The 21,414-nt window shown below is 37.8% G+C and overlaps 1 protein-coding gene across 16 annotated transcripts in view; it reads right to left on the reverse strand.

The window, feature by feature from the left end:
• Wac (WW domain containing adaptor with coiled-coil) overlaps positions 1-21,414 on the reverse strand; it is a 70,506-nt gene that overhangs the window by 25,657 nt on the left and 23,435 nt on the right. For all 16 annotated transcript variants that reach the window (XM_076572410.1, XM_076572408.1, XM_076572401.1 and 13 more), the window contains exon 4: positions 1,762-1,868. In XM_076572410.1, the coding sequence (XP_076428525.1) occupies positions 1,762-1,868 (107 nt within the window). The remainder of the gene's footprint in view (positions 1-1,761; positions 1,869-21,414) is intronic.

Below are 21,414 nucleotides of genomic sequence, written 5' to 3' on the forward strand. Positions count from 1 at the left end.
TCATCAGGCTTGCACAGCACATGCTTTATTTACTGAGCTTTCTCTCCAGCCCTCTATCATACTGCTGTTTCTAAGTACAAATACATTTTTTCTATCTTTTTGGTTCTGAGCCTGACCTTTTAAGGCTGAATCATCTTTCCAGCCCAATTTTTTTTTCTAAATGAGCAAAATCGGAGCCCTGGTTTTAAATAAGTCTACATACTCATGTACTGGAATCTTGGTGATAAAAACTACCATGATTTCTTTCCTTTACAGACCCAATACAATAATTACTCTACATTTTACAAATTTATGAGACTGAACTAAATATTACCTTTGCTGTCACAATTTCCGACAAAAATGTACTGCTCCACCCTACTTGACAAAAGAAAATACAATACTAACATCTACCTTTCAATACCAACTAAAACATGGTAATCATCCAAAATACCTAAGGTAAAATTTATTGACTTATTTGAAATTCTCAAAGAATATATTAAGATTCATATTTTATGTTTTGTCTGCATGTATGTAAGTACAATAGGTGCAGAGCAGATGCCCCACTAAGGCAAAAGGCATCATCATATTCCCTGAACTGGAGTTACAGTTGGTTATGAGCTGTCAAAGTGGTGCTGCTGGGGCCTGAACTTGGGTAATCGGGAGATCAGCATGTGCTTATCTTAACCTCTGAGCTCTCCAAAGGCTTTACTCTTTACTCTTTCCTGCATTTTTGACAGTCCTACTTGTGATAACTTTAAAACTGCAAGTCTACAGCCACTTTACTAACATCTTTCACTGGTTCTCCACTGCTTTTCTGTGAAATTCACTTTCTTTGCTAGCACAGACACTATTTTATGATTCAGGTCTGACTTTTTAGTCTGGGGACAGTTCCTTTTCCCCAAATTATCAAAAATCCTTGTTATGCTTTTTTTTCTTTTTAAAGACAAGTTCTTGCTAATTCCCCCAGTTCTGCTCCTAAGGCTCTCAAGTTCTGGGATTACTGTCCTGTGCCACTATGTCCATCAATTTCCACACGTCTGTCTTTTTAAGTGCAGTTGTACACCTCTGAAGACTAAACCTCTTAGCTTCACCGAGCTAAGTTATATAGTTGGGTGAGGTGAGAGGTCATCTTAAGGATCCCCAAACAGCTTTAACAACATTCTAAATTGTTAGCATTTCTGTCACCACCACACACTATCAAATTCCACGAAAATGAAATACATAGTCTTAGCTGTATGACAATAATTTAGCATACAACTGATTAAGGTACTCTGCTGCTAAATCAACACAAGAGAAATTTCATTTGGACCCACACTGAAATATCCAGTTATTTCATTAATGGAAGCTTTCCAGAGTATTTAAAATTATGGTGGTTTTTTTTATTATTGGTTGTTTGTTTTATGCCTTTTAGGATCAGGATATTGTCCTCACTGTTTGGTGAAGTACCAAGTTCAGAGCAGAGAATAAATAAGCAATTTATGTATCATTCACTCCCTCACTCACTCACTCACTCATTCATTCATTCATTCATTTCTCTCTCTCTCTCATATACACACACACATACACGCCTTAAATACTTTTAGAAAAGTTGATATTACTTGTACTTTCATATATAGCAAAGACAAATTTTTCTTTCTATATGAACAATACATCCAAAAATACATTATCAACTCCAGTTCAAACATTTTAAAAATTGAAAGACAACGTCTAAGAATATTTGCAGTGTGCTTTTTCATTTGACAGACAGCTTTTTAGCCAGTTGAACATTGTTTTAATACTTACTGCATCTGAAGTTTTGCTTGGATTATTGCTTGGATTAGAAGAATGTGAATTTGAACTATGAAGAGCACTGTGGTTGTGTGAATTTTCTTGTGGAGAGTAACTGGTCCCTTAAAGAGAAAGAATAAAGAATAACCACAGTTGTAATTTATTTTTTTTAAGCCACACCACTGTAAATACCATTTGACTATCATACCCTATGAATATCAGAAAAAAAACATGTCATCCTTGTTTAGTCCAGAACAGCACTGAATTCATTAAGCCTAGCATCAACGTTAAAATTATAGGTATATGCTGTAACCCTGAGCTCAACTCACGCTTTTTATACTACAGGAACTATCTGATCCTACTACAGATAGACCCGGCTTACAACTAAGATTGCAGAGCTGAGCATCATGGTGCACGTCTCCAATCCCGAAACTACAGGCAAAACCAGTAGGATCGCTGTGAGTTTGAGGCCATCCTGTCTATGTAGTAAGGCCCAAGATAGCCAGGGCTATTATGGAGACTTCTCCTAAAACCTAACCAATCCAAACAAAAAACAAAGAAACAAAAACAAAGAAAGGAACCACATTGTCAAATTTCTTTCAAAGAAAATGAAGAAATGTGAAAACTCAAATGATTTAGGACAAGAGACCACAGAGAACTTGCTGTTTCGATTATTTCTGAAATTATCTTGATTTTTAAAAATAATCCCTAATTGTGCTCTTTAATAGACTTGAAAATTTTTTAAACTAAAATAACATCAAGTTTAAAATCCAAGGGAGGAACCCATTCAAGTTGGTAAAGGTGACATAAAAAGCTTGCTCCTGGCAGGGCCAACTCTACCTAAAAGTTCGAAACAATGACCCAAGTCTCACCAATACACATCCCAAAGGTCACCAAGGATAACAGTTTCTCCACTACTGTTTTAGGAAAAGTTCACATGGAGGGCTGGGAGCATAGCTCAGTACAAGATTATCTGTCACTCATACCAACACAAAAGACAGGTTTAATTTCTAGCACCAGGAAAATAAAATAAAAACCAAGCTGCATCCATCTAGATGTGCAAAAACTCACCAATAAATGGTGTAAAAAGAGCCAACAAATGTCTGTTTCCCTTTACTTTCACCATTTTCCAGGCAAAAGCCACTATAACCGGCATTTCATTAATTATATGTTTGGTTTTTCAAGAGAAGATTTCTTTGTGTGGCCTGTTCATCCTGGAACTCACTCTGTAGGCCAAGCTGGCCCTAAACTCAAACATCCTCCTGCTTTTGCCTCCCCAGTGCTGGGATTTAAGGTGAGAGTCACCACCACTTCCTGGCCGTAACTGGCAATTTAAAGGAAAGTATTGGAGACAGTATGGATGCTAACTACGATGAATAAAAACTAAAAGTGGTGTTTGAGATGGGTTAGGTAGTGGTCCTGTGGGCCATGAATTACCAATTATAATTGCAGTAGAGAACAAGAAGGGTTAAGAATTAACAGGAAAAAGAAAGATGAACTGAAAGAGATGGTGATGACTCCTGAGATTCAATGGGTCCAAATGGAAACTATCAGCTGATCTATTCAAAGCTAGAACAGAAGGGAGCAAATGTATAAATGCAGACTGCCAATCCTCCATTACAGGTCAAAAGTAGATGAACTTGGCCTGGTAATTCATACACATACAATGGCCACTAACAAACAGTAATCAGCAACGGCTATAACCAAGACTAAATTTTCATTACAGATCCTTTTGTAAGTGAAGTTATGAACAGATTCAAATGTTCAAAAAAGCTACTGATGTCATAAAGGATAAAAGACAATTAACTATTAGATTGGCTAACAAAGTTAACCTAACATCAATGTGGGCAATTAGATAAAAAAGAAATTCACCCAAAAGTCTGACAGTGGAGAAGCCTGATGGCTTTTGCATCTACTTATTACACTTAATCTTGGATGGTATTAAATCATTTTTTCTAAATAAAGTAGGCAATAAATCCAACAACGCAATAAAATCAGAAACCAATCAAAACTAAGCCCAAAGCTGAACAGAGGCAGGCAGATCTCCAAGTTTCACACCACCTTGTCTCAACAGTTCATATTCATAAGGGAACCTATGTTCCAGAAGAATTTCCTAACTCTAAGAGCTATTCACCATATCTGTGTGCACAAAATGCAGCTTGCGCTGAACATCACTTTCCCACCAAGAGTCTGAATTTTCTATGTGCTAGGCAGAAGGTATGGGCAAAACTACTCCAAGCTAATTTTAAATCCAATTTGAGCTTGCAAGAGATAGCATTCCAGAGCTACTACCAAAACCTGATGCTAGAAGAATGAAGGGTATTTTTCACAGGCTACTAGTTCGAAAACACTGGGAAGCATGGTCCTGGATTCCTCCAAACTGCACCAGGTGGCTCTTTCTACTCTAGGAAATCAACATCATGATAAGGACTACAAATTAGATCCTAAGGATTCAAAACAAATAAATGACAATGACATGATATTAAGGGCCCTAAGACAGTGTTTCTCAACTTTCCTAATGTTGAGACTTTTCACACAGTTCTTCATGTTATGATGACCCCAAACCATAAAACTATTTTTGTTGCTACTTCATAACTATAAATTTACTACTGTTAGAGATCTTAAGGAAAATATTAAGATGTGTTTTCCAATGATCTTAGACCACCCTTGCACAGGCTCAGAACCACTGCCCTAAGGTTACTACAATTATCGTCAACAATTATTACACCAAATTAAAAGACTTGGATATATGCTAATTTCCCATCTTGCAGACAAATCATATAACAATTAGTGTGTGCCGCTGGAATGTCTTTACACTATTCATCAAGTTATTGCTCCCATGGATTTTCACACAACAATGTCTATAATAAGAAAAACCACTGATGCTGCATGAAATGAACACCACCAAAAGAACCTACTAATGAAAGTTGGAGGAGATGCTCTATTCTGACATTTATTTGCTCATAAGAGGCTTGCTAAAGACACACAGTTTACACTATGGACATAGTATTTTATAGGTGGAATCTACTGATCTCTCATAAAGTTAAGACCCAAAAATCTACTTGTAGTGATTATCAATGAAACTTCAAATATTGGCAAACATTCCACTAATTGATAAGATTATCAGTTAGCTTTTAGGTCAAGGAATACGGACCTTCAAATGGCATGTCAAAAATCCAACACCGTAAGCATCAACACCCACTAGCCTAAGGATAAGTTTCACAAAGGTAACCAATAAAGCCCTAATTTAGTAAAGAATTTGTAGGGAGCATTTTATTTGAGCTTTACCTTCTGCGTATTGTCTTTTCTAAACTTAAGAGGATACAACAGACAGAGGAGCAAATTTCCCAAGATCAGGGTAATGGCAGCAGTAATGTAAAGCTTGAGTCTTACCCCCAAATAGTGCCAGGCACAACTTTTATGAAATCTAATTTGTCTTTATCTCTATTTACTTCTGTATCAACCCTATGATCAACTTACATATTTTCAGAGTGAGAAGGAAAAAAATATTTTTTTCTTACTGTAACAAACAACTAAGGCAAACAGAAAGAATGAGTGTTTGGGGAACAACAGGACCAAAGAGCAGGGACCATCACAACTCAACTCAGTTATACCCAGAAACTCAGTGAGTGACCTTTCAAGTGAACAGTAACGGGTAATATATATGCACTCAGATAATCTCCACAGTGTTTCCCCCAATCCAGCAAATAAAACCAAGCTACTTATACGGTCTAGTGTCCTCTCTATGCTCTTTGGTACATTACTAATAAAACTTCAGCTTGCTTTAATGAAATATTTCCCCAATACAGCTTTAGTAAGAGAAGACTGGGTGTTTAGTGATTCAAGCTTAAACCGATTTAAAAAAAAAAATCAAAGTTAGAATAAGTAAACCACCTTAAATGTCTCTTTACAGGGCAATGCTGGGGATGGGTTTTGTGACATTTGTTTGAGTAAATTAAAGGTTCTACTCTCTTCAACATTTATCTAAGAAGCATAAAATAGAGATAGAACATGAATCTGTACTGCTTTCAGGGTAAACAATAACCTGTGCATTTGCTACTTAAATGTTATACCTATACTTCTGCTATTCTGATTCTCCCTGCTTGAAAAAGAAGTTTCGATGCATGAACCAAGCTAAGCTAACTATGGGTTATACTGAAATTTACAAACTACTTATCAGCTAAGTAGTAGTGAGATGCAAAACTGACACTGCACCAGACAATGTCTCTTAAGTGAGGAGAACAAATGAATTACAAGATAAATTAACAAGGGACTGTACTTGATAGTCCGGTCACTTTTGGATCAATGACCATTTTAATGGTTACAACCTCTGAAACAACGGTCATGAATTGAGCTTTTATCATATATACAATATTTACATTGGAATCAAATGATCAGAAGAATGCAAAATATTAGTCATTTCTCATATCGATCATTTAAATGTATAACAAAACAATATATGGTAAAAACTATTTTGGTTGCACAGCATTTGAATAGCAGAAATTATAGGTGATACAGAAGATGGTCTGAAGCATCTGAAAGATGAATGTAGGCCATATTTACAGAAAGACTTGAGTATCTAGATTTAGGTAAGAAGGATGGATATGACATCTTTTACAATCATAAACAGTATCAAAAAACGACTTTGATCTGCTGTAGTAAGAAATTTTACATGTTGGTGTAAAATAAACAAACTAAAGAGCCCAATTTGAAAATCAAGGGAAACAAGGCCTGGAAAGCTGGCTCAGAAGTTTAAAACATTGGCTGCTCTTCAGAGGTCCTGGATTTGATTTCTAGCACACATATGGCAGCTCACAACCATCTGCAAACCCAGGCCCAAGGATTCCAATGCCCTTTTCTGCATCCTTTGGTTCCAGGCATGCATGCGGTACATAAACATACATGAAGACAAAACATCCATACACATTACATATTTATTTTAAAACTTTGAAGATACACAAAAAAGCACATGGCTGCTGAATGACAGACCCAAGATATACATACCCCAAGCTAAAGGTGAAGATAAGAACTGTCTCCAAAGATTTTTTTTTTTTTAAAGTCTAATAAGGGAAGAGCTTCCTGAACCAGAAGAAAGCCTAAGTCTTTGCCTGAGATATACATACCCCAAGCTAAAGGTGAAGATAAGAACTGTCTCCAAAGATTTTTTTTTTTTAAAGTCTAATAAGGGAAGAGCTTCCTGAACCAGAAGAAAGCCTAAGTCTTTGCCTGAGAAAATAATTCATCAATACCAGAAACGCCAGAAAAAAATCAATCTCTCCACCTGGCACTCCCCTCCAAAAAATTTTATCATATTTCTTTCTGCATTTGTATACAAGATTATAAACAATTATAAAAAACAAACTTTAGCCGGGTAGTGATGGCGCATGCCTTTAATCCCAGCACTTGGGAGGTGGAGGCAGAGCCAGGCGGATCTCTGTGAGTTCGAGGCCAGCCTGGGCTACCAAGTGAGTTCCAGGAAAGGCACAAAGCTACACAGAGAAACCCTGTCTTGAAAAAAAAAAAAAAAAACCCTAAATAAATAAATAGATAAACAAATACATAGATAAGAATCAAAGACAACCAAATTACACTATATGCAAATATATTTAAATATCCAAGAGACTAGGAAGTACACATAATCTTACCAGCAAAGCAGAGACCAAAGGAGTACACAACATAAACTAGTCAAGAAAATACTTTTCAAAGAAATCTTGAAAAATACAGGGTTTTTTTTTCCTCCACAAATTAATGACTATCAAAGAAACAATACACTAAAAATAAGCAAAGAGGGCTGGGAAAACATAAGTCGGTGGTAGGGTATGTTCCTATTCTGAGATAGTTCAAAAGACAGCATAAAAATAAAAATTGTCACTGCTTGTCAGGCACTCAGAAGGTCCTGGGAAAGCAACCACTTCCAGATTCGATTGGCACCTGCTTCCACAGGACCAACTCACACTTAGTACTATAAACCAGCTCAAAAGCCCACAGCCTGGAAGGTCACAGCTCCAAGCAGACAAATCTACTTCTGCCTATGAAAAGCCAGTCAGTGAAACAGATGTTGTATTCGTGTTTCTACCTACAGAGTGAGTGTTTTCTCAACCTTGTCCAAGAAGCTTCTCTCTGCAGTCAGCACTGGGTAATGCAGAAACACAAACCTGGCCTGAGTGCTGAGAACAAGTGATTGTTGGGTGCTCAGTCCCAAGGCCATCTATACCAAGCACCTCAGGCTCAGGGAATGGCACAGAACATGAGAAGGCAAGAATACAAGAGCAAGAGGATAGGGAGGAGCGCAGTGAACAGAGCATGGCAAAGAGCAAGTAAGCCGTCAAGATCAATCAACACTCCAGCAGGGAGCACTAACTGAACTTCAAGAGTCACACACACAAATGTGTGCATGTGTGTTTGTGTCTGTGTGTGTGAAGGGGACTCATGGAGGACAGATCCACAGATAATGGGGGAGTGCCAGTTGAGGGTAGATACAGTCAAGAAACACTGAATACATATATGAAACTGTCAAAGAATTGATGGGGAAGGGAGACGGAATGAATGAAGAAATGAACACTACTCACAGCAATGTCACTCCTAAGAAACATATGATCAAGAAATCACAAAGCACATATACAGACAAATGGGAAAAGGCAGACAGACCTCTGTGTGTTCAAGGCCAGTCTGACTGACCTAGTGAGTTCCAGGTCACCTAGAGCATTGTCTCAAAAACGCAAACAGAAAACAGAATTTTAGAATGTCAGATAATGAAATATTAAACCAATCTGTATAGCAACTGGAAGTTATAAATATAATGTGTGCACAAGCAGGACATATATATAATGAATATAATTTTTAGAAATGAACCTCTATGAAATAAGTATCTGACTCTGTGAATGCAAGAGGTCATCAAATATTAAAATAAAGTAAAACTCCAATCAACAATGACACTCATCTTCATAGTCCAATAAACCTGCTAAATTTAAGTTTAAACATTTTAAGAGAACCCATGCAGAGGAAAGCTATATATAACTGGCAACTGAGACCTTGATCATAGCTTAATGCCAGAAGGTAGCATATCATCCACTAGGTCTTGTGCTAAGAGGGAAATATTACAGAATTTTGAAAATATTATTGCATTTATTTGTACATATGTACAGGTGTGTGTCTGAGTGCAAGTGCACACATGCCATGGCTCAAGTGTGGAAGTCAAAGGACAACTCTGTAGGAATCAAATCTCTTCCCCCTATGGTTCCAAAGGACAAAATTCAAATGGTCAGAGTTGAGAGCAAGCACCTTGAAAAACCTGCTCAGCTACCTGGCTAGCCCCATACAATTATTTTTTAAGCTAGTGTATCACATGAGCTATAGCACTAAGGAGATAAGAATTCAAAATTGAAGCAACTATAATTTAGGCCAAAGAAAACTACAAAACAAACAATAAAAAAATTCGGGCTTAGCCAGGCGTAGTGGCGCACGCCTTTAATCCCAGCACACAGGAGGCAGAGGCAGGCAGATCTCTGTGAGTTCGAGGCCAGCCTGGTCTACAAAGCGAGTTCCAGAACAGACTCCAAAGCTACATAAAGAAACCCTGTCTCGAAAAACAAAACAATTCAGCTGGAGAGATGGCTCAGCGGTTAAGAGCACTGGCTGCTCTTCCAGAAGTCCTGAGTTCAATTTCCAGCAACCACATGGTGGCTCACAACCATCTGTAACCTCTTCTGGCCTGTAGGCACACACGCAGACAGAACACTGTATACATAATAAATAAATAAATCTTAAAAGAAAATTCAAAGTAAGAAATCTGCAGAACTGCCAGCTCTACTGGGTGGAGTAGTAGACAATGTCAAAACCAGCTAAACATATCAGCTTAGTCAGTGGGATCAACACCCACTCTACAGTTACCAACTGCTTGTTTTGATGACTCCTGCATTCTTCTATGCCAAATGACAGACATTATTGAGCACATATAATTTACCCCATAATATACTCATTATACATTTTATTGTTATATATTATTAGTCACACCTGTCTTACCCTGCATACCTCCACAAGCAAGAGCAAGCACACACTTAACATGAACACTGTTCTCATGTAACAATCAATCTTTGGACAGTTATTACGTGGTGAAACTCCTATAAGAAACCAACAGAGTAAAAGATGTCTCTCATTTATATAGCTTCATCTAATTTCCAAAACACAATGGGGTGGGCATAGTTCCAATTCAGGGCTCTTGATAACCTGAGGCCTTTTGAGTCTATGTTGAACTGCTTAGCTCATTCTGGGAACCATATGTCCGCTCTAACTACAAAATATACTACCACCTTTAAGTCCCCGAAATATACTCAAAAGCAGACTAAAATCCAGAACTGCATTTTATTCTTAGTTCTGGGAATCTGTTTTCACAATGATGATCTAGGTATATACTTGGCTATAAATGTCAAACACTGTATCATCACTATTTTTGTGTTTTGCTTTCAGTTTATCGTAGAAATACAGAGCAGCAACAATATGTACCTCGGAAAAGAGTAGCTCAAAAACCTTAGAAGTTCAAAATTTAAAAATTGCCATTAGTATATTATATATACATATACTGTAATTGTTCTACAGTATGTGATGACCAAATATTAAAATGCACATTATTCAGAGAGAAGCTCAGATTTTATGAGCAAAATGAGAAGCAAATGTGGTCTACTTGATGTCATTCCATACTAGAAACAAATATTGCTGCTTTTAATTAACACCAATAACTGAACTCCTTTCCTTGAAAAATGTTTGTCCACATAATGACAATGTGATTAGAGAGGACAAAAACAACAAAATTATGTCACTGGTAATAATAATGAAATAGCTTGATTTTGATAACATTGAGGGTATTTTGTATGTATCTACACATGATCACCAAGACACCTATACATGAGTATCACAGTGGTTAAACTGCTAATAGATAAAAATATTAGCAATCTATATGGTTGTGGAACTGAATGAAAGTTAGGCTGACTGCATTAAGTCCTACAATGGTAGGCAAATCTAAAACTGCTTAATGCTCAAGGACAGATAAGACAAGACCATGAGGCAGATCCTTAGACTCACATGCACATTATCCTGTCATTTACACCTTATCAATAAATAAATGTAATTTAAAAGAGGTTTTGTCAGTCAGTAAAAGCAACTGCAACCAAGGCTAAATACCTAGTTCGGGCCACAGGAACCATACGTTAGAAGGAAAGAGTACACCCCTACACCTGTCCTCTGGCTCCACAAAAACACACGTACAGAACCAAAGCTGACTAGCTAAAAGCAGCATATGTGTTTACATTAACAAGACAAGTGGTGTGCTTTTGTTCTTTAATTCCCCTAATGATAGGACACTTTCTGGTACCCTACAGATGCTGCTCCTAACTACTTCTACTCCACCATTTAAACTTAAGCATTCCTACTTAACTAACTCTTAACTTAAATAGCTCTTCTGAATCTTATTCTTTCCCTGACACTTGAATCAGCCCATTTCAGTTCCCAAATTCAACTTGCTCTCTAGCTACAAAAATCAGTCATGTGAATGAACACGAAGACATTTTCACACTTTCACTGCTCCTAATCTTCAATTTGTATTGTGCATGTGCATGTGTATTCATATGGAGGTACACTCGTGTGTAGGGGTGCAATGTTCATGAGGGTGCCAGAGGACAACTTTGGATGTCATTCTTCAGATGTCATCTTGAAATTTGCTTTAGGAATAAGGAGCAATGTATACGATGTCTGTAGCAGACCCTACCACACCCAAACCTTGTTTTATCTCTCTGAACAAAATCATCAAGCTTGGTTATAAGACAAACTTCAAAAAAAAACCCACAAAAATATTAGAGGTTATTTATAATTAAATCTTCAAAGTCCTAGTAAAGACAATCAAATTATTTGAAAAGAATAATGCTAATAAAAGATAAACTAATTGTGAAAGGGTTTGTTATTTGATTTGATTTTGAGATGGGTCTCACCTCATAGCCCAGCTTAGCTCTAACTCACAGTCCTTGTCCTTGTTTTCTGACACAAGCTGGAGTTATTGGGAACTTCAATTTACAGTGCACCACCACCATCCCTGGGCAGGTGATGCTGTGTGCACAAGAGAGCAAACACAACTTTTAGATGTTTGTTTACTAATAAGAAAAAGAAAAGGTTTAGATTTGGGTGGAATTGGAGAATCTGGGGGAGATAAAACCATAATCAAAATATACTGTATGAAAATCTATTTTCAATTTAAAAAAGAAAGAAAGAAAGAAAGAAAGAAAGAAAGAAAGAAAGAAAGAAAGAAAGAAAGAAAGAAAGAAAGAAAGAAAGAAAGAAAGAAAGAAAGAGAGAAAGAAAAGAAACAAATGAAAGAGGAAAGCAAACTGAGGATGCCAGGAAGAGCAAGCCAATAAAGAGCGTTCCTCCAGGGTCTCTATTTCAGTCAGTTCCTGACTGACTTGCCAGCATGATGGACTGAGACCTGACCTGTAAGCCCCTTCCTCCCCAAGCTGTTTTTGGTCATGTTCTGACACAGCCTACAGAAGCAGACACTTCTCCTGCCTCAACCACCTAGGTGCTGAGAATACAGGCTTAGACAACATCTCCTTTAAATAAAAACCCGGGGTCACTGAGATGACCAGCAGGTCAAAGGACTGATAGACTGATTTGATCCCCTAAGCAAACATGATGGAAAGAGACAATCACCCCCAACAAGTTGTGTTTTAATCACTACACAGCATGCAGATGACTACACATACACACACACACACACACAAAATAAATACATGGAAACATTTTGAATATCCATACCTTCCTATGTCTAAATCCAAACAGACTTTTCACTGAAACAAAGTATCATTAAACAGGACCAATATGACAAAGTTATCAGTTTACACACAGTTAAGAATTGCTAGACAATGACAAAAACATGTTTTTTTTTCTTTATATCTTAAGAGAATCTTGACAGGGACTGAAGTACTTATTTTTTAGCACGCACACACACACACAGAGGTGTGTGGGTGGGGGGACACATGGTTTAACAAGCCCAAGGCTACTCCTACTCTCAATTGTGGCCCACGTCCTTTAGGTCTCCACGTTTCCACATTTTGCAGCCAATGACATGGGCTGACCCACCCACAGTTTTTAGAATGCTTTCCTCACTGAACCTCCAGAAGACACTCTTGCTAGGTACTCTTCTTGTTCTGCCAATAACTCCTCAATCTCTTGTGCTAAATCTCTTCCTCACACCTTAAGTCTCATGGCAATTCCCCAGGCTTCACTTCTTCTTTATGTACAACAGGTATTGGGGTATGGGCAACTTCCTATTTGAATCTGGTTACATCCTTCCTACATTTGGTTGCTTTAGCAATAACAGCAAAATTCAAGTTCCCCAACACTAGCAATGGTTGCATTAATGATTTTACAATGGTGTGAAAGCAACATTCATTCAGCAGACGTTATACTTCAAATATTTATCTTTTCCCAGGGTATCAGTACATGGTAGGATTCTGATCCATCTGTAGCTCCAAGTCAGACATAGCACAACTCAGACAGATACACTCAATTCATTTGACTTAATCATATTTTACAGCATGTTATTTGAAAGACTCAATGACTACAAAACCGCAATTTACTATCTGGCCTTTACAAAGTCTGCAAACTCCTAGTACTCATTTACTTTCTAGAGTTAAGTGGATTCTTTTAAGTTCTATCTTTACGCTAGCAAATCCATCTCAAAGTTCTGCCTTCAATTCCAGACTCTTCCTTACCAATCTACCTAAATATCTCCATTTGGTTGCTAAACCAAACACTCCAATGTAAGACAAACAAAACCCACCTCAATGTCTCTGTTTCTTCCAACTTCTCTGAACGCAACACACATGCTAAGGTTCAAATTCCAAGAGTTATTTATTCTTTACACGTTTTAGATGATTCCTTCAAAAATAGGGTCATCATTCAACTTCTATCAAACCATGCACCACAGGCCAGTTTCTCATTTTGGAGTACTCAAAATCTCTTAGAGTAACCCTACATCTCTCATTCCATCTTGCACTCTTCTGGGTAAGGTAAGGGAACAGACAGAGAAAAAAGGTGAAAAATAGGCCAAAAGAATATTTTACTGAACTCTGGACCATTTTGAAGCTATTCCTTTAGTTTTTATTTGGGCTGCTTATTGTTCATACAGCTAACGTTGACACTATGTGTTGCTAGTTTCATAGTACGGCTACTACACTGTCATACTGTTGGTACTGGAAACACATTCAGTTATGGCCTAAAAGTTTATCAGTCAATTATAAAATGTAGCTCCTGTTAGAAAAGACAGCATAGGCCGGGTGGTGGTGGTGGTGGTGGTGGTGGTGGTGGTGGCGGCGCCAGAAGCGCCGCACGCCTTTAATCCCAGCACTCGGGAGGCAGAGGCAGGCGGATCTTTGTGAGTTCAAGGCCAGCCTGGTCTACAGAGTGAGATCCAGGAAAGGCACAAAGCTACAAAGAGAAACCCTGTCTCGAAAAACCAAAAAAAAAGAAAGAAAAGAAAAGAAAGAAAGAAAAGAAAAGAAAGAAAGAAAAGAAAAGAAAGAAAGAAAAGAAAGAAAAGAAAAGAAAGGAAGAAAGGAAGAAAGGAAGAAAGGAAGAAAGGAAGAAAGGAAGAAAGGAAGAAAGGAAGAAAGAAAGAAAGAAAGAAAGAAAGAAAGAAAGAAAGAAAGAAAGAAAGAAAGAAAGAAAGAAAGAAAGAAAGAAAGAAAGAAAGAAAGAAAGAAAGGAAAGGAAAGGAAAGGAAAGGAAAGGAAAGGAAAGGAAAGGAAAGGAAAGGAAAGGAAAGGAAAGGAAAGGAAAGGAAAGGAAAGGAAAGGAAAGGAAAGGAAAAAGGAAAGGAAAGGAAAAAGGAAAGGAAAGGAAAGGAAAGGAAAGGAAAAAGGAAAGGAAAAAGGAAAAAGGAAAGGAAAGGAAAGGAAGGAAGGAAGGAAGGAAGGAAGGAAGGAAGGAAGGAAGGAAGGAAGGAAGGAAGGAAGGAAGGAAAGAAAGAAAGAAAGAAAGAAAGAAAGAAAGAAAGAAAGAAAGAAAGAAAGAAAGAAAGAAAGAAAGAAAGAAAGAAAGAAAGAAAGAAAGAAAGAAAGAAGGAAGAAAGAGAAAGAAAGTTATAAAATGAATAAATAAATATCTGAATGGCCAATAGCTAGGCAGGAGAGGATAGGCAGGACTTTCCAGGCAAAGATAGGAACTCTGGAAGAATCTTAGAGGCTGGGGATTCGCCGAGGAGACCGGAGAAAGTCGGATATATAGTATGGAGGACAGGTAACAAGCCATGTGGCAGAACGTAGATTAATATAAACAGGTTAAAAGTTATAAGAGGTAGTTGGGAACAAATCTAAGCTAAGGCCAAGTTTTCATACCTATTAAACCTCCATGTCAATTCAGGAGCTGATGTTACAAAGAAAGTCTGATTACAGACTGTAACCATTTGTGAGTTCTGAAAATCAGGCGATGTAGTCTAAAGGACTGGGAGAAGGGAATGACACAGATATGCGTTGACATAAAAGCCCTAATCAGAGCAGTCAAGATTATCTATCAGCTATATACCTGGTTTTCAGTTATTTGTCATAATTGATTACACAGGCATTTTCATGTAAAAACTACCTGTGTTTATTAGACAAAGGCCATTTCATCTTGAATAATCTTTATACTCCATCAACCATCCTTTCACACACAAAAATACCAAAAAAAAACTTTGAAAATTTGGATGTATCCATAAAACATACTAAACAACCATTTTGAGAAAGAATAAGAAAGTTCAAGTTACCACACTCTCAATTCTAAAACTATTTCACAAAGGTCTACTAATCTAACCAGTATGGTTCTGCTACTATGACATATACAAAACAAGCACACAAAGAATCATGGACAATGCTACTAAGAATATATTATAAGGAATGGACACTAAACAGGAAAACTCAACATCCACAAGCAGAAGGAAGGAAACTGAGGCATTTTACAACATATGCAAAAAAAGATGAAATACTTAAATGAAAACTCTAAAATTGTTTGAAACTTCTAAAACAAAGTTTATGGATGAATCTCATTGACATGGGTCTTTGTGATAATTAGAGCATGACATCAGAGCACAAACAACAAAATAAAAAATAAATGGATCACAGCACAAAAAGCATCTATGTAGACGCAGCAGATGCTGCCCTACAAAAATGGGAGAAAATGCTTTAAATCCAAGAACCTCGTAAGGTCCAAATATGTAAAATACATGAGGAATGTATCATACACAGAATCAAGTCATCCATACCAGAAGAATAAACACTGAATGAAACACAGGATCCCAGCCTGTGATCTTTCTGTGAGTACAGAAGCTGGGCTAACTGAAGAAACCAGGAAAGTGAAGATGCTGGGGTGGGGGTGGAGTAGAAGGAGCTCTAGAGAGGGGGATGGCAGGACACAGGTTCTACGATGGGAAAATAGGAAAAAACTGGGTGTGACACTATTTTAACTGCACAAGTGGAAAGCAGGAAAATTCAAAGGGAGAGGGATGAGGGTGGGATAAATAACACTAAGGAAGTTTGAAAAAGACATAAGGAAACATCTTACTTAAAAACACGCTAGTATACATACTTTGAAAAAGCTACCCCACATCAGGTGGTAAGTGGTGTGTTCAAAAAGCCATAAATAACAGCACACAGTGCTAGGCATGGAAAATCTCCCTTCAGCTTGTTGATCAGGAGGTTGGAGGAGACTAGGAAACCAGTTTACAGGCTGCTGCCTTCACCCTTCGTTGCCTATCAGAGCCTGGAGGTAAGACAGACCCCTTTGCTGAAGACACCCCACACTTGAGACACAGCTCTTGGAGGAATCAAGCTGGAACTGACCTGAAAGCCTCCTGTCTGAGGACTAGCTCTCACAGCATCCAAAGGTGCTATCCAAGCTGTCCAGGAAGAAAAGTAAACAATAGTTCTACCAGTTGGGATGCCTATGAACCACAACAATAATCAGAAAGGGAAGATATCCCCCAAGGTGAAATAGTAGCAAGTGTATCTTGGGGTAACCAACAGCTGTCTAATTGAATTGAAGGCTTTGTCAATAAAAGGGAGTTATGCCTGGTAATATAAATCCAGACCACTACCCTGTGATGACTTTACAGACTACAAGAAATCTTTTTTGTTTTTGTTTTTTGTTCTTGTTGTTGTTGTTGTTTGTTTTCCGAGACAGGGTTTCTCTGTCTAGCTTTGCACCTTTCCTGGAACTCCCTCTGTAGCCCAGGCTGGGGCACAGCACAACTTTACTAAACCAGTATAACCTCTAACTGCACTCTAAACATTTCCACATATGTCTACAGATAACTGTAGACTCTTCACTCAACAAAGCAGCTTCTTTCTGCAATAGACACAGACCATTAGAGAGTCAGTAACTGGTCAAAATGCAGAGAGCTGACTGTCAGGTCCCAAGACGGACATCAGATAGCCTCTACATACTAGGACCTAAGGCTCAGAGAACACTGCAGAAGAGGTAGCAGAAAAGACTTGAACAACCAGAGTTCCAGGGCACCACTACAACAATGTGTCTTCTAGACTTGCCAGAGAAGTTCCACTCCTGAAATCTCTATGTTAACATAGACACCTAAACAAGACCTGCACAGTACCTGGTAACAATGCCAATATACATGGGAAAATCCTATTTGAAGAGCTGCAATGGCTGCTGAAAGTCAGTCTTCTCCAGGGATGAGCCCCTGATAGGTTATATAGGCTACCCAGTCCTAAATGAGCAGCCATAAACACATAACATATTAACAATACTAATGGACAGAGCACATATACGTGTGTGTACGTGTATGTCTAATACATGTACCAACAAAGAGGTCAAGAATCTGAGAGAGAGTCAAGAATATGGGAAGTGCTGGAAAACGAAAGAGTGGAAATGAATAGTACTCGTGTATGAAACTCATTTTTTTAAAAAAAGAAAAAAGAAAAACTCTAAATAATGAGATAGAATGGTTTTGAAACCAAATACCCAGGGGATTCTAAACATCTACAATATATGAGCATCCAAATACTACATACTCTACAATGTAATAATACTCTACAATATATAAAAACCAAATACTCTGACAACCCCAAGGTTCTCTTATGATTCAAGAGACAAAATGTCACTAAGACTTCAAAGGCAAATGAGCACTACAAACTCCATATGGGTCCTACTAGATCTCATTAGAATTGCTTACAAAAAGGAAAAAAGGGATACAGTCAGAACTCAGTATCTAGGGGCTCCCTATCTGAGGATCCCACCAATCATAGTACAAAAATATTGAGGGTAAGGGTAAGATGGTTCAGCAGATAAAAGTGCTTACCATGTAATCTAGATGCCCAAAATCAAAAATGGAAGGAGAGAAATCCCCAAAACCTGTCCTGAATCCCACACGTACACATCATAGCATACTCCAATCACACACACAAACTAAATGTTTTTTAAAACTTGGGCGAGTCACACTGAATACCCATGCAGACTTTTTCTTGCTACCATTTCAAAAGGACAGCATAGCAACTACTTATAGGATACTGTACTACACTACACATCAATGTTACACAGTACTACATACCAATATTCTGCAGATGACCTGGATATGGTATCCTAAATATACTTTCTATATAGGACTTAAACATGGTAGATATGGATTTGAGAGGGACACGGAACCAAAATCCCCAGAACACCAAGATAACTATATCTCTCTAGATTTTAAGGGCCTGTGGTTTCCTTATCATCAAGGCTCAAAATTATAGTTTCAAGCATATTTAAATATTTTTTTAGGCTTTAACTTATTAATGTCTATCCCAGATCTCCCACCGCTAATCACAATTCTTACTTCCTGAACTCCACAATTCCTAAGCCATGTAAGAGTGGCTTGCAAACTTCTGTGTAAATCATCAGACTTTTGGAGCATGATAGATAATCCTGCATATCATCAAGTTCCCACCACCCACAAGTTTGTACATACTTGGTCTAGAGGCATTCCTATATACTTCAAGCAATCATAAACCAAATTTTGAAAAACATAGTACAATGTTACCGGTCATGCCAAAAAAATGAAAAGTACAGGGCTGCCTCTGAAACCGAGTGAACAAAAATGCACTTTTTGAAAAACTGACAAGACTTAAAATCACTCTCTGTATATGTTAAATCTTCTGAAGAGGGAAAAATTATGTTTAAGTACTTTATAAAGATTCTAGGAAAACCAAGCGCTGACCATTTTGATCCTATCATGAATACAAAACTTGATTAAAACAGTAGTCACTGTAACTCTTTTGATTACTGTATTTCAATAAATTGTTACTACTCTCTAAAATTATTCATCATTTTCAAAACTCTGAAATGACAGGATATATATGAAATATTCTTTAAGAACGATAACTTAGGGCTGGAGAGATGGCTCAGAGGTTAAGAGCACTGGGCTGCTTTTCCAGAGGTCCTGAGTTCAATTCCCAGCAACCACATGGTGGCTCACAACCATCTGGATTGAGATCTGGTGCCCTCTTCTGACCTGCAGGTACATATGCAGGCAGAACACTGTATACATAATAAATAAATAAATGAGAGGGGGGGGAGGGAAAGAGGGAAAGAGGGAAAGAGAGAGAGAGAGAGAGAGAGAGAGAGAGAGAAAGAGAGAGAGAGGGGGGGGGGAAGGAGGGAAGGAAGGAGGGAGGGAGAGAGAAAGGAAGGAAGGAGAGAGAGAGAGAGAGAGAGAGAGAGAGAGAGAGAGAGAGAAAGAAAGAAAGAAAGAAAGAAAGAAAGAAAGAAAGAAAGAAAGAAAGAAAGAAAGAAAGAAAGAAAGAAAGAAAGAAAGAAAGAAAGAAAGAGAAAGAAGACTTTAAAGTAGGAATCTGACTTATATACTCAAAGGATTACAAGGACAGTGTGGCTAAAACTCCAGACAAAATAGGGAGAGGACCAAATAAGCTGTCTTGAGGGTAGCCAGCCATAGGACAACCAAGAGCATGTTTTACACAAGGTAACAATCTGCTAGCCACATGTGACTAACGAGTTGAATGAAGATGCAGAAGAGAACACAAGTTAGTATTACAGGCCTGAAAAACAGATGTCTTTCATCATTTAACAATTATCATGAATGGAACAGCAAAACAAGCAGCCACATTTAGACATTACAATATATTCACAGTATATCCAGTACAATATATACCACAAGCCTGGCGGCAGTGGTGCATGCCTTTAATGCCAGTACTCGGGAGGCAGAGCCACTTGGATCTCTGTGAGTTTGAGGCCAGCCTGATCTACAGAGCAAGATCCAGTACAGGTTCTAAAACTACACAAAGAAACCCTGCCTTGAAAAAACAAAAACAAAAACAAATACACACACACACACACACCACAGACAAGATATATGCCACAATGGACATGCTGAATAATCCGTAGGCTGGATGTAGCCAATTAGAGAAAGTAGCTTGCAAATTCACACCTAAGAAGTACAAATATGTAAACAAGGCCAGAAGAGGTGATAACATCTAATACACCAAAGACTGGACATCTACCACGAACAAAGAATTCAAGCTAGGAAAGTTAGAAAGGCTGTAGCTAGCTACTCCTTGAAATGTTTGTGCTTTATTTCAAGGCCAACAGGAAGTAACTGAAATAGTACAATTGATAAATTAGCTTTCTACAAAAAGTGACTGAGGCCAGCCTGGTCTACATAGTGATAGTGGATAAAGTTTTGAGAACAACCTGTGAGGGAAGAGAGAAGCGTATGTCAACTATCTAATTCCAGCCAAAAAATACTGTCAAACATGGAAAAGGTGCTTATAAGCGGCTTCAAACAGGTCAGGGAGACTCGGTGGATGCTATGGACAAAGAAAGATATCAAAGTCATGATCTTTTAAACTAGATGTGGTGGTGCATGGCTGTAGAGGGCAAATGAAGGCTAACCTTAGCTATAAAGCCAGTTTGAGCCAGCTAAGAAAAAATAAGTAAAGAAAAAGCAAGATAATAAGATTCATTAAACCTCAATACTTTCACTCAATTATAGAGACCTACAGATTATGCTAATTCTAGATATTTGCAAATTCCATTTCTAGAAATCAATAATAAAATTTAGGTTTTATTATTCACACTCCATTTGCATTCTATTAAACCTAGAAAGTTAACACACCTCTTCATCAATCTTAAATGGCACTTTAAGGTTAAATAACTGAGACAGAGATTCAAGAAGTCAAAGGCTGCTAAGTGAAGAACAAGTTAACATGTGTTTTCTGGGAGATACTGATCTTAATCCTAAGTGATCAGCCCTAAACACATCCAAGTAAAGGCAACGTAACTGGACTCAGTAGGGTAAAGGGTGTGTGTGTGTGTGTGTGTGTGTGTGTGTGTGTGTGTGTGTGTGTGTGTGTGTGTGTGTATTGATGTGTATAAAGAAAAGACAAACAGAATAAATCATGAGTTCTAGGAGTGGTTGGGAAATACAGAAGGAACTGGGATGACGTAGAAATATGCCAATCCAGTCTACTCATGTATAACAACCTCAAGTAATTTTTCCTGAACTTCAATAAACTTATAAATATTGGGGCCAAAAAGATGGCTTAGAGATTAAGACCACTTGCTGTTTTTGTGGGACATGAATTCGATTACCAGCACCAATGTGGCATGCATGTGATACACATACATACATGCAAAACA

This window comes from Peromyscus maniculatus, chromosome 5 (genome assembly GCF_049852395.1).
Source record: "Peromyscus maniculatus bairdii isolate BWxNUB_F1_BW_parent chromosome 5, HU_Pman_BW_mat_3.1, whole genome shotgun sequence".
Taxonomy (NCBI): Eukaryota; Metazoa; Chordata; class Mammalia; order Rodentia; family Cricetidae; genus Peromyscus; species Peromyscus maniculatus.